The sequence below is a fragment of the Streptopelia decaocto genome, assembly GCF_964273445.1.
Source record: "Streptopelia decaocto genome assembly, chromosome: 5".
NCBI classification, from domain to species: Eukaryota; Metazoa; Chordata; class Aves; order Columbiformes; family Columbidae; genus Streptopelia; species Streptopelia decaocto.
Genome location: NC_138659.1, coordinates 38,269,966 through 38,293,700, shown reverse-complemented (window position 1 = coordinate 38,293,700; position 23,735 = coordinate 38,269,966). Strand labels below are relative to the sequence as shown.

General features: G+C 37.1%; 1 protein-coding gene across 2 annotated transcripts; it reads right to left on the bottom strand.

The window, feature by feature from the left end:
- Positions 1-263: 263 nt before the first annotated feature.
- DNA2 (DNA replication helicase/nuclease 2) lies at positions 264-20,192 on the bottom strand. 2 transcript variants are annotated; one of them, XM_082054657.1, is made up of 21 exons: positions 20,036-20,192; positions 19,198-19,377; positions 18,330-18,513; positions 17,245-17,390; positions 15,842-15,967; positions 14,972-15,191; positions 14,352-14,469; positions 13,881-14,046; positions 12,316-12,510; positions 11,088-11,318; positions 10,475-10,591; positions 10,277-10,386; positions 9,104-9,213; positions 8,176-8,400; positions 6,836-7,029; positions 6,648-6,737; positions 6,368-6,560; positions 3,284-3,373; positions 2,417-2,599; positions 2,132-2,278; positions 264-1,510 (listed from the first exon to the last, which is right to left on the bottom strand). In XM_082054657.1, the coding sequence occupies exons 1-21, from the start codon at positions 20,044-20,046 to the stop codon at positions 1,454-1,456; spliced, it is 3,093 nt and encodes a 1,030-aa protein (XP_081910783.1). In that variant the 5' UTR covers positions 20,047-20,192; the 3' UTR covers positions 264-1,453. The 2 variants fall into 2 exon arrangements, with proteins under 2 accessions (XP_081910783.1, XP_081910784.1); XM_082054658.1 differs by lacking the exon at positions 20,036-20,192 and having other exon boundaries at positions 18,330-18,490; positions 19,198-19,317.
- Positions 20,193-23,735: the final 3,543 nt, after the last annotated feature.

Here is a 23,735-nt window from a genome sequence, read left to right as displayed (position 1 = left end):
TAAATCTCATTACTTTTGTAAAGAAAACTTTTCTATACAAGCATATGTTATTCTGAAATAACTACTGTACTAAGAGCATATTTTAGCAGTAACTCCCTAATTATTTTGATCTTTTGAAAGACCTAGAGTACATACATAGTTGATGAACAAGCGTGTATTTTCAACTGAAAAAGATAATATCCTGTGAAGTATTTGTATTAGCTTTGTATTGTTCAAAATATTTGTATCATATAAAGCAAAGTATTAAACAACTAGAACAAAGCCAACATCAATTTTTTATTATTTCAAACACTACAAAAGTTAGGGAGCAGTTTTAAAAAAAGGAGTGAAAATGCCCACATTTAACATCTACAAGTTTGTCTGCAACTATATGCACAGTACTTGACATTATTCCCAGAGAAAACAAATAGTAATAAAAAAATTTATGTTTCTACTAGCGATCTTGGAGGTAAACTTCTCAGAAATAGCCTAGAATACGAGGTAGTAGTGTAAACTATACTAGATCTGTCAAGTAAAAGATATTTTGTATTGTACATTTGCTATCATCTTTACAAAAAGCAGAACCTGAGCATGTAAACTTCTCAGTCATTGAATTGCATCTCTAGTTTTGTTCTTGGGAATTTTTTTTGTTTGGTTGTTTTTTTTTGGAGTAAAGACTACAGATCTGGTAAGCGGAAACCAGAGTTTTCCTATGACCTTCAACTGGGCAGGATTTCACTTCAGATTTATCTGCTAAATGCATGAGTTCATAAAAGGGAACTAAGTGAATCAATACTTAATTTGTCCCAGACATATGCAAAATCCAGGGATTAGGGAAGTCATACAGGGCTCTTCATATGAGAGATTAATTACATTATGTATATAAATACAAAAGACTTCAGTATTTTTAAAAGTACACTTTAAAGAACAATGTGAGGCTCTGAAGAAGGAAGTTTTCAGGTTTTTTTTGTTTGTTTGTTTGCTTTCCAAACAGCACAAAACCACAGCATCTGAAGTAGGAATTCTAACAAATGGAATTACTGTATGTAAACTACATTTTAGCATCTTTAAAACAAAACTGAGCCCAGAAAACTATGACTAAATGCAGTGTTGGTTTAGTCCTCCCCTTCACATCAAGGGTTTCTCCATTCACTATGCAGATATCTGCTTATCAAGATAAAAGTGAATAATGAAGTAGCTATCCCAGTATCTGATGGGACAGAACACTTCATATTTCTGGTTTGTTACAAGTACATGGGTATTAAAAAGACCAACTTAATCAGCTTAAAGACAGACGTGTGGTGTTATTTTAGCAACAGGAAGCGTTTCAAATAATCAAATGGGATTTCTGTTTTGGCTGCACTCAGATTAACCAGCACACACCAGCACTCATACCCCACTAACCTATTATTTACAGTCAGCAGCACCACAAGAAAATACACAAATGCCTGTAAAACTCTCCATATCTTCACAATCACAAAATGTTACACTTGTGGATACTTTCATGAGCCCCTGCTGGAAGACTGAAGATGTAGCAAGTTAAGGAAGCATTTTGGTAACATACTACTTTCACAAAAACACACCACCTCCTTGAATATGCACTGGTGTTTGAAAAGAAAGCAGCTAACAAGGTCTTTCCTTTTTAAATACGAGTTGAAAACAGCCATAGCTACAGAAGACTCAATACAATGCCAGAGAGAAAGACAAAATTTCAGAAGTCATCTGAAAGTGACACCATTTTCCATTCTAACAACATTATTCATGAACCGTTCTCTCACCAGATGTGTTTAAATGCATGGTAACTCTGAGGAAAACAATCACACTGGCATAACTTGCCAAGAAACTAGGAGGATAAAAAAAAAAATCAAAAGCATTAAACATTAAAAATTCAGGCCTCAAAATTATTTATGTCAAAGTTGACTTGCAAATCAGCACGGACTTTTTCTACTTTTGAAGACAGGAAAAGTTCTAAATTCATCTATTTGTCTGATGTCACGTATATTTTTGGCATATTTAATTAGCACATTTTGTACTGTGTTGCCAATCGATGTTAAAACTATAACCCAAACAATCAAATATCTTCTCTCAAAAATCTCAGTAAGTCAATCTTACATTTCCCCTTTCACAAAAGAGCATGGAATTAAAAGGATATCATTGCCTCCGACTGCAAATGGCCGAGGAGCTTCTCCAAAGGAGGGTAGCGGCACAGGGATGGAACGCAGCCCACCATGATGAGTTTGTGCTTGGCTCTGGTGATAGCCACATTAAGACGTCGCCAGTCCTTCAGGAGGGCACCAAGCTGTTTAATAAACATAATTTGCTTTTATTTTTCCTTTTTAAATTTCAGAATTTCATGTACATAGTAGATAAAACACTGATTTTCAAAACACATCTAAAATAGACTGAAAGTTAGCTGAAGATAATATGACCAACTTACGTTTTCATCATTGCTGTTTCTAACAAAAGATACAATTATGATACTTTTGTCTCTTCCTTGGTATTTGTCTACCGTGTTGACTTCCACTCTGCTCTCCTTCAATTTTGCCATCAAATCGGTGATTGTTTTTAATTGGTGTCTGTATGGTGATATAATGCCAATGTCTGAAGGCTTACAGCCAGCCTGAATGATGGAGAAACAGAAGAAAATTGTCACTGCAGTTAGCTTGGGATACTCATTACTGTCAGAAGACTCTCAAGGAGGTTTTTCTTTTTTGCTGTTGTTTGTTTGCTGTTGTTGTTTTAAAACAGTGCTGCAAGATATTGTATCTACACTTAAATCATCAATGAAACTGGTATAATATACCAGTTAGTAATATAACAGGTATGGCATACCCAGTATAATACCAGGTGTAACTAGTATTAACTAATGAAAATAGAAAATATTAGTTACTGCAAGCTCAAAAGCTTTATCTTAACCTAGTACAAAGACAGATATCCTTGAAATCCTCATTTTTCTTTCTTCCTCAAACTGTGAGGTGAACATTCAGCACTCCCAGTCTGTACTACTCCTGAAGCTGACTGGATGAAATAAAGAGGAAAGGCAAATCCTCTCCCCTCCCTCATAAGAAAGTCCTCATCTCTTAAAAGAATTTGCATCCATTTTTTTTTTGCATCCAAAATCCAACCAGGCAAGGGGCAAAAACTGAAATACAAACATCAAGCTTGTTATACTGACACAGCCAATCTTCTATTTATCCTTAAGGTCATCCCTCAAAGAATAACCCAACACATATAGTCGGCATTACCACAGCAACATACACATGATTAATTATAAAGCTGTCCCTCCAAACAATGTAAAAGATACCTTAATAAATAAGGATGTGAGGAAGAGCACTAGTTTAGCTTCTGTCACATTACTTACACCACCTTTTTCTGCATGTTCTGGTGCTGGCACCTTTAAAAACAACAATGGAAAATAATTACTCTTGCTGTCTACAATGGCATACTATATTCTGATATCTGACTCACCGTATCATATGTGTTTTTACAGTAACAGTTTTAATTAAAAAAATAAGGCTAAATGCTAAATTTTAGAGTATAAGAGCCTATACTGTAACTTCAGAATACTGCAATGGCAAAACAAGTTGAAACAATCTGCTGAAATGAGTTTCTATTACTATAAAGTCACCTTCAGCAACTGCCAAACTTCATCATCTGACTTCACAGTGCACACAATATATTCATATATCATATGAAAAAGATGGACATTTCCCAGCCTGACCAGGTGAAAGAATAGACTATATTTTACATGAAACTTTTGTCCTAAGGCTTTCTATATAATGTTTACAGTGAATTTTCCTTGTTTCCAAGGCAGAAAGGATTTTTTTGTATGTTTGAAAGCCTACATTTAAAACTACAGGAAGAACTATCCAAAATGGTAGTATATTAAATTTAACTTCAAAATCTAAAAAAAAAAAATCAAAATTAAAAAAAAAAATCAAAATCACCGAATCTAGCATTTTTTAACTATTAACTCCCTTTCCCTCCATCATGTATGAATGAGACAAGAAAGGCAGGAACAAGCTGAGAATGTAAACTCATTTTGGTATCACAGTTTTATAATTTATCCCCTTTGCTTAGCTGCTGCCTTCTCTAAAGTTTAAGTAGTGTCATTAGCCATGAATGTGGCCCTGATGTTATCCTTCTAGTAAACTGGCGTGCAGCTACAAACATCTGGGGTCAAGTGACAAGCTTATTTATTTAAAAAGAGTGTAAAACTAAGCATACACTAAATCTGCTTTTGCTTTCTGGCTCTCAATTCCATTTACTACACTATTCATTTACTGCTATTTACTACTTTACCCATTCTACCATTTGCCTCTGTTACTAGTGACATACATCAACTTTCTTGTCTTAGATGCCACTTGGTACAGTTTTCCTTTTATGTTTTGATGACAGCATTGCCACTTAAAATAGGAGGTGATACAGTGTAACTTACAGCAACACTCTCAGAATCTTATTACTAGTTTTACTTCTCCAAACAAATAGCCCAATAGCATCTGAATTTGGAGATTGCTATAAGGTTTAACATATGGGTAAAGCAATACATAATTAATATGTTTTAAGAGTATCCCAGGTAAGTGGCATCTGCTTGCTAGAGCAGTCCTACCGCACACATATAGAATCTGATGGTGCACAATATGCATCAAAAGCTTCACAAATCCAGGAATCCAGCTGACTGGGCAGCTCATTAAGTGTAATCTGTGTTCAGTGTCTGGCACACTACAGCACTACAAATGAACAAAAAAATTATCTAATACAGATTGACAAACTCATATGCAACACAGCTGCAACTCTACAAAGCAGCCTTCTCAAGGCAGCACCTATATATATATATATATTTATAAATAGTAAGCTACTGTACCCACAGGTTTATTTTAGGATTCCAGCCACGTGCAAAATGTAGTCCATATTGCATTGCTTAAGGTCCTACATAGTTCAGCAAGAATCCTGTTGTTCTACAACATGCTCTCCAAGCTTCTTTTACACCACAGTGTGTTTTCAGTATATTGCATAGATTATAGAAGCAGAAAATATTTTCCTTTGTATTAGAAGATTTCATTGCCTTTTCCAGAAGAGCTGGTTGTTTTTTTGCATTTTTTTTTGGTTGTTTGGTGGGGTTTTTTTCTTGTTTGTTTGCTTTTCCTTCCCCTCTATGACTACCACACTACACAGAGTTTTGATGGGAAGTCCAAAAAGAGAGATGACATTATAGCCTAATGTCTCAACAAAAGCAAGAGTATTTTGGAAAGTGAAACTTTCCTACCGGTTCTACAAACAGAAGAGCTGCCTTATACTGAAGATGGGCTTTCTAGGGAAGAAAAAAAAAATACAACAGAAACTCTACCTCTTACATTACTAATTTTGGACTGGTTAATAAATGAACAGTGTATCAGCCAGTTTCTTAGTGGAACAAGCCTCCTTTCTGGGACTAGTTGTCTGCTTTTCTGTGAAAGGGACAGCCACTATTGAGGCAACCCTGAAAAGGTCCCCCTGCTTAGTTTAGGCATTTTTATTAATTTCTCCAGGTCACTAAAGTAAACACTGTGGGATCATTGAAGACATTCCATCAGAATTGTTATTACAAAATGAATCTTTAGGAGAGCACAAAAAGACTGGGGAGTTCTTTCCAGGGCCAGCATAAAAGACCATCAGTTGATACAATTATTGGGAAAAAACAGTACGAATAGGAATCAACATGAAACCTGTTAGAAAGATGTAAATATACATAATCCAGTCACTAACTACAGTGACAGCAAGTGCTAGAGATCACAAATATGTATGCGTGTATTAATCTTTTTCCACATGCATTTAAAGTCTCCCTCATTTTACCTAGAAGTCAGTTTCCTTCCATAATTCTTATCCACTCTAGAGGTTTTTTTTTTTTTCTGGCCAAAATTCCAGTCTCTATGAAAGGACACACCTGAACCAACTTACTCCTCCCTCACACTTCCATGTATAGAAGATCTGCTAAACTCAATGGAGAATTACAATTATTCAGGCCACTGGCACACAGCTTAACCACCCCTGACCCTCAGGTGCTAGAAATGAAGCCATTCCATGTTTGCAATGGCACCCAATATGGCTACACATTTTGAGCTACATTCAGTATATGAGAAAAAAGTTTAAAGTACATTCACTATTTTTGAAATATTATCTGAATTAAACTTTTCAGCTGCTTAGATACAATGTTTCCAGCAGTTGCTGTACCACCCCAACTGATCAGCTATACTAGCAAATTTTTGCATGTTGCACATTTTACGTGTATGTTGAAAACCATTTTTGAAGTTACACATTTAACCCTACTTAAGCTGTATGAAGTTTTATCTATTGACTGTATAGAGAACTCACACCAGAAATACAATTTCAAAAGGACGATCAACTTTACCTTCTCCGTGTTCAGAAAACACACAGGTGTGTCTGGATCAAGTACTTCTTTCAACCATGTTTTTGAAGCATCTGCAAGCTCCAGTTTCAATTTTTTTAGGTTGGGCAAGTTCACAGTGGCATTTGATACCTTCTCTGAGCCACATTCCAGTTTGCCTTCATACACTAACATGTTACTCAGTGACATAATTTTACTGCAGGTATAAAAAACAAGACAAGGCATCAAAACTCGTGGTTTCAATTCCACACTAAAAACCCCCATGTAATAAATAAAAGTTTACCTATTCATTCGGTATTGCACAGTTAATTGCACAACAGCATTTTGGTTTTGTTCCAGCCTTTTAAATAAGCTTTCACTCATGCCAAGATCTCTGTTACAAAATAAACAAAAAATGTGTCAAGTAAAATATTACAAGAGCCTTCCAAGAATACATGTTCCTAAAAACTGTCCAGCAGCGTTTTATCTTACCTTGCCTCTGCGTTCAGTACAAGTGGAGGCAGCTGCTGATGATCCCCTACCAGCACAAACCTTTTCGAACAGAACAGTGGGCCCAGACAGATGAGCTGGCTTATTTGGGAAGCTTCATCAACTATACAGAAATCAAATTGCTTCTGAACAAAGATGGGGTGATTTACTCCCATGCAAGACGTTGCTACCACTGACTGAAAATTAAGACACATTTTAAGGATAAGGTACATCTTATATGTGTTATCACTACACTTTCCAAGTTAAAAGGAAAAATAATATGTCCCATTAAACCAAACTAAAATGCAAGACAAAGCAAATCAAGTTATTAAACCTTGAAATCGGAACAGCACACCTTGCATACATATTGGCCTTGCATATTCTTGCATCAATTGCAAATGACAAACAAAAAACAGCTTTAGAACAGACTGTATTAAACAACTCACTCCTGCCATGTGTTCAGGGTGGTAGCAGGTTGCATGCATGCACAATTCATGGAGTGTGCTGAAATGACTACCTTAGAAAATTACATGTTCTGTTTTGGTTTTTTTTAATTCCAAAAAGATAAAACAACAGCAGCACAGTTCTTCCCACCTCTGTGCTTCTGCTGCAATTTGAAACACAGGTCACTTCCCTTATAACTTCAATAATTTCCCTGCAATGCCCATCAACAAAAAAATTGTGGCTTTTGCAACGTTGGCATTTACTCCAACTACCATGACGCTTTGTTCTTTTAATGAATTTAAATTAAAGCTGCCACTGATTCAGTTTACCCAGCTCTTGTTACAGTCCTTTGCATTAATGTTTACAAAGGCAGCACTGATCTGTCAATCAAAAATTAGTGTTTGTCCATATCAGCTGCACAGCACAGCAGTCTCCCCCATCCCCAGCACAAATGGTACAACTAGCATGTGGGAACGGAAAAGGGGCAAGCAGTAACAATATGTGAATAAAGATAGAGGAGGTTGCAGCAGTTAATTACCACCCCCTTAATGGATAAATTTGACAAGGAACCACACTTTAGGAGAGGATATATGTGTGAAAAATCCAACACAATATCTCAGATAAAAGCACTGGAGTGTTTGGGAATTATCACTTGTAATTATTATATACTTTATGGAAACATAAAAAATGATTTTCAAATTACAGACTGTTCATATTGGTCATTATTGGCTATAAATAAATCCAAGCAATGCAGAAACTGAGTATCTCTTTCAGCTCAGATTTCTCACACCAGTACCATACCCCTGGGACAAGATCCTTCTCTGCAGCATCTGAACCACCAGAATGCTAATGTAATTATCCTTACTATTTTGCAAGGCTAGTGGAAACGCTTTTCTCACCTGACTGTTATAGACCTCTTCCAAATCCATTACAGATTTAATTGATTTGGACCTGCAAATTTCTTCTTCTGTAAACTTCTGTATATCTGGATGAACTTTCTGAGCTCGCCCCAACCGCAAGAAACCAACTTTGAATTTGGCTAGCTTGAGCAGGACGTTGTCTACAGCAGTGTGCGTAAAACTGGTCAGAAGAACACTGAAGCCACAAGCAGAAAGAATTCTCACCTAATGAGTGGCAAAGAAAAAGTTATTATTTCACATACAAGTATGCCACACAGCCCACTCCACAAACACTCTTCTCCGTGACAATTCAGCCACAAGAGATTCGGCAGAACAAGCCAATCTGCCAACAGCAGCAGCTGCTGCTCTCCAGCCTCCTCTTTCCCCAGAAGCTAATGACAACTGGAAGCGAGATGACACTGCTGTTTCCAGAAAAACTCAGCCCACAACGCAAATCCAGTGTGTTCCGACAGGCCATTCCTGGGGAAGGGGAACCACCAGCCAGAGGAGACAGCTAGCCAGCTGCACAGAGCTTCAGCACCGGGGTTTATGCAGTTTACAGTGGACAAGCTACTGGCTTCCCCAAGGAGTCCCTTTCTTGAGCTGTAACTCAGGATTTGGGGACTTGCTGACATTTGGGGGGTCAAAGAATTTTAACGCTAAAGTGAGTAAATATACCTCAATCTCCTCCCTCCCATGTATTTTCCTACATATGCAAAAAAGAATCCTACTCCACAAAAAAAATTGTAGTCCTACCAAATTTGAGTTCTAAAGTAAAAAGAAATGTGTTTTCTTCTTTGAAATTATGCAGATATGAGTACGCTAAGTCATGACAATTAATTTTAGATGGTGTGCTTTATAGACAATTTGTTTACTGTCATCTTCTAAATTTCACAAAAAATGTAAACATCAAGGTACATGATCTTACTAGAGCACATATTGTAGTAGTTTTTCCTGTTCCAGGCATACCCACAATAAGTGTGTAGTCTTCTGAAAGCAGCACTTGTTTCATTGCCTGTTTCTGAGGCTTATTCAGACCTTTAAGAAGAAAAATCAGAGTGAAATGTCTACACTTCATGATCATTGTAATAATTGAAATTAAAAAACCAAAACTATAGTTCCCCTCCTCACTAAAGCCCTTAAAAGAATTGAGCAAAGTTAAGTCCGTAGGTTCTAATGAAGCGATGATATTAAACATAATAAGCAAGACATGTAGTACAAGGTCTGCACTACAGTCCTAAAAAAAATAAGTCGCTGAGGACATTTTTATTCTTAGACCTTTTGTGACTTTTTTCTAATATCCTAAATGACCACCTCCATATGATATCAGGCAGGGACATTTCTATTTTATCATACGCACTTTCACATTCAAACATATGGTTCACAGGAAAGGGAAATGATTTGCACATATAGCATCATCTTGTTCAGAAGAAATGTTACACCAGAGATGTTTTTGCCCAGTTTGATGCAAATAAGCGGCTTGTTCCAGCTGTTTGGACTAGGCAAAGCTCAAGAAAAAAACAAGTCTTCAGACTGAGTTTATGTTAAAAGTTCTATTTGCTCTAAGAGAATTCAGTTAAATATCTGTTTTCACAGACATCTCTGTCAGAGAACAATGAAATATTTTCAAATATGAGACACCGTCACATTCCTAAACAAATTTTGTTTTTAAAAAATAAGAAAAAAAAATAGTCAAAGCATCACGCACTACAGAGTAGCCTAGGAGTCAGCAAGAGCAATTATATGAGTGTATGTCCACATCAAAGCCCAACTCCTCCCATCCCCTCCATGTCTGCTTCCTCTGTCCCAAGAGCCTTTCCTGCTCCTCCCTTTTGTAAAGGTCAGAGAGGGAATCACAAATCAAAAACTGCAAGCAGCAGCAATTAACAAAAGTAAAATAAAATTCTAATCAAACATCCAGTCATGTCTTGATTATTATAGTTTATGACTAATTTAATCACAGGAAGACCTGCGACATAAGAACTTGGTTTTAATTTTTGAGCCAGAAACTACCACCAGACCCTTCTACTTAGTGTGAGAAATGCATTGACTATAGAGATGTGCTACTAAATAGAGGATTTTGGGGAAAACTAGTTCGTACCCTTTAAAATATTAGCAACAGTTTCCTTTGCTTCTGGAGGAAGGACAGAGCTCAGATGCTGAATAAAACGTGGTTTGTGGAAGTCGATTACCAAGTTGCGGAGCCTTTCACTGCAGATTAAAACAGAAAAAAGAGTTATCAGTTGAGAAACTTTGTCTAAAAATACCGAAAGTGTGAAATTAATCTGATTTCTCGTACCTGACTGGAGAATCTTTCATCAATTTAGAAAGGTTTTCAAAAGGGACTCCTATACCAAAGTCTCCTTCTTCATGATCCAGCCTAAATGTGGTGGTTTTTGGGAGCTTTGACAAATTCCTGAAGGATGACAGTAACATGAACAAAAGACTTCTGTTTACAGGCAGCATGTTGATGGTTAAAGAGTTATTACTAAGTGCTAAGTGATACCTCCCAGATGTCCCAGAGTGAACCAATAGCTAGAAGAAACACACAATTAACTGATCTAAATATAACATGATCAGAGCCAAATTTAAAGGCAATATACTCTGAATAATGGAAGTTACTATTAACACAATAATCACTGTATCCATATAGTCTCATGTTGGAGGCAGAAGTAAATTGAGTTTGCAAGCATGCTTTTTATTTGGACAACCTAGTTAAACATAGAGGCACATACACTGACCAAGTATTGGCATTTTCAATCAAGATAAGAGAATTTATGAAGGGTACTTCCCCAAGCCCAGCAAGAAGAGTCAGAAAAAGTTAGAGCTTTCTGGACACCTAGAAGCTCCCTTCCTGAGGCCAGTATCATAGTGTCTTCAAACAGATATTTTTCCTTTTGTTGTTCTATTACCTGCCCAACAAACAGGAGACTTTTGTCGCACTGACTCCTCTAACATAGCCAGTAGCCAAACCAAGTAAACCATCTTCCTCTCCACTCACAACCACTCGATCACCAACCAATAGATTTGTTCCAGGTATGGCACCATTTTTACGTTGGAAAAAATGTAGATACTGTCCCTCGTAAATTTCCTGCACTTCACCAACTCTGATCATGTTTCCAACACAATCTCCAGCCTTCTCTCTGAAGATATTGGGAAACAAAATATATTTTAATATCAAGATCCTCTCAATAAGATAAATATTTAAAAAAATACCCACAAGTGAAAAAGAAAACAAAACACCACACACCACCCTCAACCAACACAGAAAAACAATAAAAAAAAAAAAATCCCCAAACAACCAACCCCGCCCCCCCCACACACAAAAAAAACCCTAAGAAAAAACCCCACCACACACGAGAACCAGTAAGATTAAACAGTCACTTCACAATAGCCACTATGACCAAAGAAGGATAGTAAAAATACATAGAGAACCCTTGCAATTGTTTCAAGAACAGACTCTGATATTTAGACTAAAGTTATCTATAATTTCCTGTTAAAAAACAAACACTGAAATATATAGATTCACTTCACTAAGATGATCCATATTTGCTTATGAAGTTGCTTATCTCCCTTAAAACAACTCAGCTACGTTTACTTCTACGGATGCTTTGAAATGGGCCTATGAACTTTTTCCACAGCTGCTGGACTAGATGATGTGTAATTACATGGTACTTCAGCCAACAAGCACCTTTAGTTTGCTTTTATCCACGTTCATCGCCACACCTGGAAGTATGGTCCAAAACATACCATTGTTTGTCAATTAAACCCTCAAGGAACCAGCAGAGCGAGCTGGGCTCACAGGCAGCACGCAGCCTCAGCCCACGGACACAACCCAAACAGAATTAAACCACTTTTGGTTCTGAAGAATGAGACTGCAGTTTGCTGCTTCCTATGTGTGAATTAACAACAATAAAAAACCAAATATCATATTGCAAATACAAAACTAATAAATCTAGTAGACTAATATCTCCATTAGGTCACATGTCACAAAAATCTTACCTATCTAAGTAGCATACTTGACTATTTCTACAAGCACTACATGTGGTTTTCCTTGTGTTGAGAACACAGGTTGACAATGCCTCACTTCCCGTTACTGAAGGAAGCATCATTTGCACCAGGTTAGAAATTACATCTTACCTTTCCAAAGAAGACATCATCCATATATTTTTATATCCCTTTCTGCTCTCTCCACTTTGCAGCTCCAAGGTTAGCATTAGATACCACAGGCTGAAATACTCTAAGTGGGAGGGCTTCAGGTGCTGGGTCTCTCTTTCAATAACAGGTACCATAGTGGGAGGAAAAGGCACGTGGCCCATCTTTTGTTCTACAGCTCTAGGAGCAGAACCAAACACAGGGAAGAGTCAACTTGTATCCTTTTCTTCTTGCAGGTCTATATGGACATAATGCCAATCTAAATATATACTGTAACACAGCAGATAGATTAATCTATCATACTGAAATAAAGTTGAATCTGTATCCTTTGTTCATATGAAAAAGCTCATGTTAGTAACTTTACATCATGTCTAGGATTTTGTATTATTAAGGACAATAAGTTAATCAAAGACCAATTAAAGACATTTCAAGGATAGTACTGTATATGTTAACAGATAACTGATCTTTTTTTCCTTCTTGGCATGATATGAATACTACAGAGTGTTTCAAAAAGATGGACCCAATTTCAGAGATACAGTGATTTCAAATTGGGTCCATCTTTTTGAAATACCCTGTATGTAGAGATTTAGATAAGTGAAAGGGATTTAATAGTTAATACACAAGCAGACTTCTGGTCAATTTAACCTCAGAACTAAATACCAAGAGACATTATACCTAATCATGTATACAAAATGCAAACAAAGAAAAAAAAAGTTAATTCGGAAGTTAATAGCTACCCAGATAGTATTAATAATAATCCTGTTGCTGTAACAACTGAGTATTAGAAATGATATTTCACAAAACCTGGTTTATAAAAACATATCATGTGTGTCCACAAAGCTACTTCCCTCAACATACACTTTTACCATTACAATTTTAAAAACCATCAGGCATTCTGTTTACACAACATCACCTCAAAAGCTCTCCTGTTGTAACATATCTCATTTAATCTCTTCAGCAGATAGCTTTGGTTCTGGTAGCATAAATAAAAGACTAAAACTTATAAAGTTATTGCATTGTTTTTAAAACTGTTATGTGAAAACTTATCAAGCATTTTCTCATGACTTCTGTTTAACAAGAGATGCAATAACACTTCAGCAGAGTAATATCAATGTAATGTATCATTACTTGTGTGATACTCTACAGGGAAGCAATCTGCTACAGAATCAAAGTGAAAGAGTTGTTGTCCAGATATAATTCAGCCTCAAAAGACTGCCCATTTCAAAGAGTTATGAGAATACAGCTTTTAAAAATCATAATTGTTATTAACTTAGATGTAACAGAAATCTGTTACCATCATGAAATAATTTACTCAGACTTATCTGAAATTTTGTCTAGCAGAAAAGGTATCTGAGCAAACACAATAAACATCTGCAAAATCAGGGACTCACATTATAGAAGTTGCAGTGGGGCCTACAGAACATTTTTTTGGGGTGCAAGAGTCCTCAATAAAGAAATAAGAAACTGTCAACCACAAAAATGAAATCACGGTATCAAAAGCTACAATTATTTAAAAAAAAAAAAGCTAAACTTTTTTTTTTTTTTTTTACCTGCTGTATAGAAAGCAATTGTGCATTTGGGAGCAATATTTACAGGCTTGACTGTCATCAATGACAGGAGGCAAAGCAGCAAGCTGTGACCGCTGTCTTCCCACGGCAGACTTAGATGTACTGTGCGTTAAATAGAACGCCACATGGTTTCTTAACTTCATTAGTTCTGTCAAGAAAAGAACATACCAAGCTGATGGCTTTGGGTTTGTTTGTAATGATTTCAACTCAAAAGTGACTAGCCATCAATTTTTTAGTCAGCTAAGAAGTGAGTATTCATATAGCAAAGTCCTAGTGGAGTATTAATAAAACAATTAAGTTTTTAACATAAACTTATTGGAGCTCATAACATTGTAACAACTGATACCTCCCTAAATACAGAGATGTTCATGGGAATAAACCTTATAACTATTACCAAAATGTTTCATTTTAATTAAGATAATTATGGTTTCCAGGGAAAGGAAAGAACTTTACCTCTTCGGTCCATGCGAGCTCCAGAAACAGGATACATAGTACCAGTTTTAAGATAAAGAAGAAATCCAGCTTCAGGATCTACTCTCCGTTCTAAATTCAACAATGTATACAAAATAACCTGCAAACATTATATATAAACTTATTACAACATATTAAAAACCAAAATATGTTATAAGCTGTATTTAGTTTTTCTATAATTTATATGGTTAAGCAGCCATTACTATCACAAGTAATCTAGAAGCCAGAAGTTGTAAGCACCTAATCAAGGATTTCAATTAAAAGGCATCTTCTTTAACAAAAGCTTATAAAAAAATAGTACCTCTAGATCAGGCCAGCTATTTAAAAAGAGGTACGACACTAATTCCTGAAGCAGTATGCCTCAACCCAACATTTGAATGTACTAAAAAGAGATTAAAGAACAGATATTCCAGGACAAAAACTATGTATTTGAAGGTGGTAAACATATATACTTCTCACACCTCAGTTCACTTCCATTTTATATCAGCAGCTTTTGGCCTGCCAAGATCAACCATCCACAACTCTAGATTATAAAATAGGTCACCATAAAAAAAAAGTATACACAGGCACTGATGGTGAAATTAGACATTTGGGTTTTGTACCTGACTTCTGTGCTCTATGGAGTTTGATTCCTTGCCAGACTTGATCTCTAAGGGCATTATCCGAGACTGTACTCCAGACTGGCGATGAATTTTCACCCTGGCTGTAACATCAATCTTTCCCTTCAACCCAAACCTGGGAGACCAGATGTTCTCTTCAATGTCCAAGATATCTTCAATCTCTATCTTCGAAGAGAAATCTTGTGTTTTCTCTTCACTTGACCTAGGAAGAAAATTAAGTCAGAAGGTACAATTTCCCTTAATTCTTAATATTAAAATGTGTTTTAATAGTTTGTTATTTTCTGAATAACTACACTCGAAAACATTTTGTTTCTTGAAAAAGTGTAATGATATATACTGGAAAGTAGCATTTTACTCAGACCTGCCATTTCACTGAGACTTTAACACCCTATGGCTATGACCATTAACAGCAAGAAGCCACAAACAAGAGCTCAGCAGCAGTTGAATTTCACCATTTCTCCGATAAACTGTTATCTTAGTAAAGAATAATATTTGATTAATAAATAGTTTCACATACTGATTTGTAGACTTGCACATATTTACAGTAACTTCTAGCTTAGTCAGTAGATCAAACATGTTTGCTTTTCTAATTACTAAAATTTCTACTTGGAACCATGCTGTTTACAAGGATTTTAAGACCAATAAGACTTCTATGTCAGTTCACCCTCAGTCTTAACATCTTCCCCAGCATTCACAATGGCAGCTAAATTCAGCTATTTTGACAGTGGGGCCACAAATCAGCTCCGTATCACTGAACAGATTTGCATAAAAAGCGCTGTTCTGAAAATTAAAAGTGAACTGAACAAGATATACAACTTATGATGGTTTTTACTTCTAATTCAGGTTTCTTACAGTTTTAGTTGCATTTTATTTTGGTTAGCTGGATTGTGCATGAAGTCTTCCACCCATTTAAAAAATGATGGCAAATATTCTTCCACTTCCTGCATTATTTCTGTTTGTTTCAGATTTAGGTGATACCTAAAAAATAAAGTCGTGTACATTAAGGAGACAGAAATACTAGATTTGTTGCCGTTACAAACAAAATTTTGACTGAAGCAATAAAAAGATAATGGAAATAGCTCTCAAATTTGAATAAGCATCTATACATTTTAGATAGCAACAGATTCATTAAGGTTCAACTCTATTACTTCATAAAACTATAAGTGAACATCCTTTAGAAGAGACAGAACACACTATGTTCTTTTCTGATGCAACTTTTGAAATGACAGGTCTAGCACAAGGAAAGCAGCAGCACGGTAGATGTGATGAAACAAAACTAAGAGACTGCAAAAAAGGAGTACCAGACACATGCATTTAAAAAAGACTATTCCTATGCTTTATGCTTTTTTTTAAAAAAAAAAAAAAGGCCATTTGCTTTTTGTCTAAATACACAGGGAGGTTTACACAAGTGCCAATGGCCACAGCCAGCAGACTTGTACATAACTTAATTTTCAATCCCAACAAACAGTAGCCTACATATGCAAAGAGGAACCACAAATCAACAGTTTCAAACACAGAGGCCCAGTGACACAAAAGCCTTTAAGTAGTCTTAACAGCCAAAATTTAAAATATCCACCTTCAAAACTAAATTAAAATTGTAACAAGATTTATTACTCTAACTTCCAACTGGTCTGGAGCTAACAGATACTGACATTGCCCAATATACATTTTATAATATTCTAGACATAATAGGCGTTTTTAATGTGACTTGAATTTTATTTTATTCAAGTCTGCAGTAAAATCTTAAAACTTGCCATTTTCTGATGGAAATATGAAGACTAATTATGCCAGCATTTCTATCAGCTTTGCAGAGGTTAAAGGTCCTCTAACAACTGAGCTATTAAGTAACCTGATAAAAAAAATATAATAATATTAGACTTCTCAATGCTTGGTCAGTCACAAGATTCTAGTTCATCTCCCAAGGATCAGAATGATTTATGTTCATCTCACATTTAACTCAACTTGAGGAAATGCCTGGAAATCTAATGTTACAGGTACAAATGCTCCAACCTGCTTGGCCTGGAAGAAAAAAACCCACAGCTACAGAAGTACATCAGCAGGGCAGGCAAATCAAATTACATTATGAAACAAGAAAATATATTACTAAAAGATAACCAAGTCTCATTAAACAAGGTCGTTTGGCAGAATATTCTCCCGATACTAGTGCTACATTTTTTAACATAGAAATTTATCTGCTGGTAGAAATGTTCCTACCCTGTCTTCCAAAGATAAAAAACACTTGCAATGCTACTTACATTTCTTTGAGGTACTTTTGTCCATACACAATTTTATTTGCTAGTTCTTTAACTTTTTCTTGTGCCAAGTTATTTGTTACTGATTGTTGGAAAATTTCGTGAAGAATTGTACCAATGAGTGTTTGGCGTGAACCAGACTCTGAGCCCTGCAACAGATATTATAAATAAACACAGACATAACACTCAAGAATATTTATAACCACTTCAGGACATCTTTCCTGTAAAATTTCTGGGGTTTATTTTCTGCACATGATGGACTGCACTTATTTAACTACAAGTTCATTAGAGCTTTCACCTTCACTAAAAAATATCTAGTCAAAGCTGACTGTGAGAGCAGCTGAAAAGAAATGGGTCTCTCCTCTCTCATTTTTATCCCAACCCTCATAAAGTTAGCATACGAGAGCCCTATGTGACTGACAGGTGAAAAACAAAGGTACAGATTAAAATGAATTTTCATCAAGTTTTACCTGTGGGCAGTATTAATAGCACTATTTCCTAATGCAAATAGTCACCTTTACAATCTTACAGATATTCTTCTTTGCATGAAGCAGTTTCCTGTGTGTTACCAACTCACACAAAATTATTCCAAGTATCACCAGAATGTCTCAGAAACCCATCTAAGCATCACCAGGACTGGGCTTTGTAGACTCATGAGAATTGAAAGTGGTAGTAAGCTATGACCTCTGCATGAGCCACCAAACAATTGGAAATTTGATCAGTATGGGTTTTTTTTAAGTACTTACTGATACCTTTTACAGAACTGGCACTTGTGGGTTCCAACCACAACTGGAGGGTGGTGTTATCCTGGACTCAGGACTCCCACATGATTAGTTTATTCCTATTACTTGTTTAATGAAGGCCTGACACCATCTCATTCTGTACTTAAGTGTCTTGTTTCAGTCACAGGCTCTCAGTGGCTGTATACCACTCCTTTCTCTCACCCATTTGGATTTATACCCCCCCAATAGCAAAAAATGACATTTTGCGATACAGCATCTCAGCCAGTTTTACTATTCAACTAAACCACCAGTCTCAATGGAACAGTAATCCATTAGTATGCATGATGCTCTGGAATTAACACTTACCCTAAACCTTTCACTCAGCACTGTTCTTCTCATACATCGAATACTATTTGATATTGTAGTGCCAGAAAGCAGCAGATCTGGGTAAAGAACCAGGTACCCAGACTGCTCATTTATGACCCAGGTACTGGAGCTACACTCCCCTTCTAAATGAATGATGTCTCCTGGAACAACCGGAACAGATTCCCTGTAATGTAATGCATTTGAACAACTATTTTATTTAACAATTCTACTTGCTTCAGAAGCTCAGCAAAATCTAAAAATATGTGCATGAATTTAGAAATGTCAAGGTTAAAGATATTTTAGATTTTTTCCTTTGAGAAATTGAATCATACTTTTCTCCTATCCTTCAGGCTTGCATAGAAATGAAAAGCAGTGCCACATTGCATAGGCATGCCCATGTGTTTGAAAAGTCTAAGCTAATCTTTTCTTCCATAACACACCATGTAACACACAAACACTTCAATTAGTATCCTATTCTTACACAAAAAAGCTTTTGTAGTAGTGCTCAAGCTAAGGTGATTTTAACAAACTGTATAAAACCTCAAGTTTTACAGACATAGCTTTGTACATTTATACGTACAATGAGGGCACACCATTTAGAAAAACATTTCTAATTGTTGCAAGGTAACACTTAAACTAGCCTGCTGAGAGCTTATTGTCTTGACTACCGATAGTTAAAATTTAAGGTAGCAATATCTATGATGAATACCCATTACACTAATCATATTATATTAGACAAAGTTTGTTTCCAGATTTCATGTCACTTTCAAGGCAGAAAAGCACATCTCAAAGTCAACACAAAGAAAATTGACTTAGTAATCCATTACTTCACCCTCTTTTCAGACATCTACATTTCTGTATGGATTACCAGCCATTCCTAAGAATACACAGTTCCGTATCTTCCAGCGACTGAGATGCTGTAATTGTCAAGTGTTTCTCGGGGTCACTTCCATTTCTCTGTATTACGCTGACTTCCAACACACGGTATCTGTTGTTCAACCCATTCCTAAGTATTGCGTCAGGGGAGTCAGTCACTTTTTTCTGAAAACTGAAGCAGCAATTCATTAATGCAAAGTACATCACACTATTTGAAAATGAAACAGCCAACCCACATGCAAGAAGAGGGAAAGCTTCAAGTGTAAACCCAACTTCCACCCTCTTCAATTTTTACATATGTTTATTGTAGGGTTTTAGTTTCTATACAGGTAGAATGTAGGAAATCTCCCTGGTAACGTTTCCATATTGTCTCTTCAGATGACAAGGATGAAAAACAATTATTTGGACATATGGCACATAAGGAAGGAAACATAAATATTAAGTTGCTATTTACTGCAACCAGTGTTTCCTTTTGGTGTTCATATAACCACACTCATTTATAAGTTAATTGTAACTGCGTTGCAAACCCCGTATTTGTGAGAAAGCCTGTATCTCCCCGAACACTCTAACACGTGTAGGAATCCCCACAATCACCCAAGCGACTCAGAGAGAGAGAACTCCAGGCTAAGGGGAAGGTTCCTCTGGTTACTGCAGCCAGCCCCGCGCGCTTCCCGCCTCTCCCAGCCCCGCCGAGGCTCGAGCCGCCCCTCACAGCTCCGGAGGGGCCAAGAGGTGGGGGAGCGGACGCGCGACACAGCCCGGATTTCAAACCCCGCGCGCTCGCGGCCGTCTCCACCCACTTGGCTCTTCCCCCGCTGCTCGGCCGCTACCTTTCCGCCATGAGCAAGCGCACGGCTCGACCCGCCTCAGCTCTGCAGCCCGGCCCCGGTGCGCACGGACAGGTAAATGGGGGGCCCTCCCAGCGCCGCGCCTCACAGGACAACCCGGGCCGTCTGGGCGCATGCACAGTCCAGCCGCACTCCCGAAGCCCCGCCCCCTCCACCCCTCCCTGCTCGGCCACTGGCGGGGCGGGAGCTAGCGCAGCCAATGGGAGAGCGGTTCTTTGCCGGGGCAGGGCGGGGCGCGCGCTTCCCGCGCGCGGGCAGAAGGGGGCTGGAGGCGCGAAGCGGCGCGCGGCCCCTCCCGCCGCTGCCAGCGGGCGGGACCCGCGCGCGGAGTGGGCGGGAAGCTGCTGCGCGGGCCCGTCCGCCATCTCCACAGCGTCAGTGCCTAAAGCCACCGCCCTTCTCGGCCCCGTGAGGTACCATCAGTGCCCCAAAGCCACCGCCCTCCTCGGCACTGTGAGGTACTATCAGATGAGTCTTCCACTCTCATGGGTCAATCCCTTCCACTGCTTATGGGTCAATCCCAGCCTGAGGGTAGAACTTCTTCTCTGACAAGAACTTGTTGCATTTGGTGCTGTTCACCGGCAGCTTTCTGAGGTGACACCCAAGTTTCAGATACACAGATCTCCCTTCTTTGCCGTTTTTTTTTTTTTAAACCACATAACCACTACTTCAACAAACTATTCTGGATCTGAGACCATCGCTTCCAGCAAAGATTGAAAGACAGGTATTAAATCTATTCTTGGTACATCAGTATGACCATTTGGTAGCTTAAATATGAAAATGATGTATTAAAAGTTTGGCCTTGGATCTCTTTAACGTATCCAGACATTGGGAAACACTATGAGGCTCAGACCCGCAAAGACAAGAGTTGGACATCCCACAAGAGGATCAAAGCTTGAATTTTGAAAGGTGAGAATATAATTAAATTAGCCCACATTTTCCTTTGGGATAATCCTGAAATACATGGAGTAAACTACATCAATGTCACTTTCCATTGCAGAACCTCTAAGCTTACTTGTAATAGTCACATGTTGATACTAACAAATGCACAGTTACATAACTGGGTGTGGTATTCAAAGAGATTATGTAAATACTTTTACTTTCTACACTTGATAACCTTGTGTTCTGTAATATTTTTATCTGTACATCTCCCATACACTAAGAAATATCTAAAAAGAATACAGTTATCGAAGTACAAAATATGCTTTAAATATGTTTTTGAAGTTACCTAAAATCCAAGCAATCTGGGAAATCTCTAGAGAGCCTGTGAAATCCAGAAGAATTCCAAACCTTACTTCAGTACCACACATTGTAGTAAAAGTGTTCAGGCTACAGCTAATTCTTTTTGGCATCAGTGGTCGAGAAAAATGTTCTTAAAATTTTAAGATACATCTCCATTCCCCCTCAAGTCTGAACTGTGTAAATTTAGGAATTTATTATCAAATTTTGTTATCACAACATAACAGAATGTGTTCCTTCCAGTCCTCTGACAGGGGAATTACCTATCTATACTTAAAAATAGTTCACATGCTGTGTATGCCCTCATTTTTTTTAGACCACAGATTTAATCAGGGAAATGTATGAGGGGTGTCTTTACCACCAACAGACTCAGCAATATATACTCACCTGCTGCCACCCCAGGTGGCAAATTTATTGCTAAAGCTAAGTCTGAGATTAAATTTGTACTGAATCAGATCTAGCAAGCACACAGCCACAGCGTGAGCTGGTTCAATAAAGTGACACGAATACAACCCATTTGTTTCTTTTGGTGGCTTAACCTTTCATCGCATCAGTGGAAGCAGCACCATCTACCCTGGATAAGCCAAAATGTCAAAGAGCACCCAGAGATGCAGTTAAACAGCAGCATAAACCAGTACAAATTAGTTGCACAGTAGAAGAATAGGTCAGAACCTATTAATAGGAGTGGGAAGGAGAGTGGGAGTACAATAAACCTCAGACCAGACTGAAGCATCCTGGGATCCACTCTGAGGATGCTCAGGGGACAGTCTCGCATCACTGAAACAGACTCACACTAATTGCACAGAATAAAACACACTTAAGGACCAAACACAGAGACCTTTTATACCTGTTTGAATTGAACAAATATAGTTGCTTTGAGTTGCAAACATGAAAGAAGATATAAAAGTGCCTGGCATGCTCCTTTTTCAGACAAGGAGGAGAGAAATTTGAAGAGTGTCAACAGAATCTGTCCACTTTGAGGTCTCAGCTCATTTAAATAAGAAAAAAAGAAACATCTGCAGAATATTATTAAATAGAGACATTGCAATTAATCCATGTTAAAAAAAAAAAGGTTCAAATACATGAAACTTTTCTGTGTAATGGACTGCAAACTGCACTATCGGTCACACGTAAATGCCTTAGTCACAGCAGGCAAATTTTTCAATTGTAAGACTGTGAAGTATGAGGTTTATTTTAAAGATACAATGTTTAATCACTGGAAACAAACCCCCAGAAACAGATTTTCAAGACATGTCATGGATAAGCCTGTATGAGACTGTCTCACCTGAAGGAGCTCTGAAATGATGAGGGTTACTCTCCTACTTTCATGTCAACGAGTACTGAAAACAGTGTTAACAGAGTTTCACAATATTATCCAAGGCTACATAACCAGTTCTTCGCAAACTAATTACTTCACCAGATAGAACTAGTTATGAGATTATTGTTACTTGGAATTTTAGGAAATAAAGACAAAACCAGATATTCAGGAGTAAACAGAAAAAAAAATATATAAAGTATGCGATTAAGGCATAGAAATGAGTTTGACTGGAGCCTAATCTTGTGCTTTTTATTAGCTAAAATTAAATGATGCTTGTTCAGTACTCTGAAAATATTGGAGGCAAACAAGAAAAAAACCCAAGGGAATAAACCACTCAGTAGTTCAAAATGAAAATAAATCCAGTTTTCATATGGCTGTTACTGGAGAAAGAAAGAAGACGGACAATTAAGTCCCATGTTTCCATTGTCTTAGTCAGATACTATAAATAAATTCTATGTTCTAACTGAATAAGAAATACCAGAATAACATTTCCAGAAAGAGTTTGAAATATCTACTAAAATAATATATAAATTAATCATACACTTGTATTTTGAAAAACTAATATTGAAAATACAGCACAGATTCATCCAGTAGGTCTATTATTTACATTCAACATTCAACTCAATTATTTAGGGGACACTTTTTACCATTCTTTTCCTCTCAAGAGTGAATATGCTGGGTTCTGCTTTATTCTGCGTAAGAACTGCTTAACTATCCCTAACACAGCTCAAATCTGCTTGAGTTCCTCAAATGTATCATTTTTACTAAAATTCAAATGTAAAACTGAATTTGAACATCCTTAATAGTATTAACATGGCAAAAGATTGGCATTTATTTGCTCACACAGTAAAACAATACAGGAAAGAAAAACGGCACATCTCTCATCTCTCTTTTTTTTTTTTTTTTTTTTGTAAATACAGTTAATTTAGCTCTCCTACAAAACTACAAAAACTTTTAAAGATTCACTGTGATATTGGTTAGTTTTCCCTTTAAGTTAAACTAAAAACAAACAAACAAGTTATTTGTTGTCTCTTAATTAAGAAGTACCATGTTATGCAGATTTACCTACAAGGGCAAACATACAGATAACTCCAGAAACATGCATTCTTTCTGACTGTAACACAT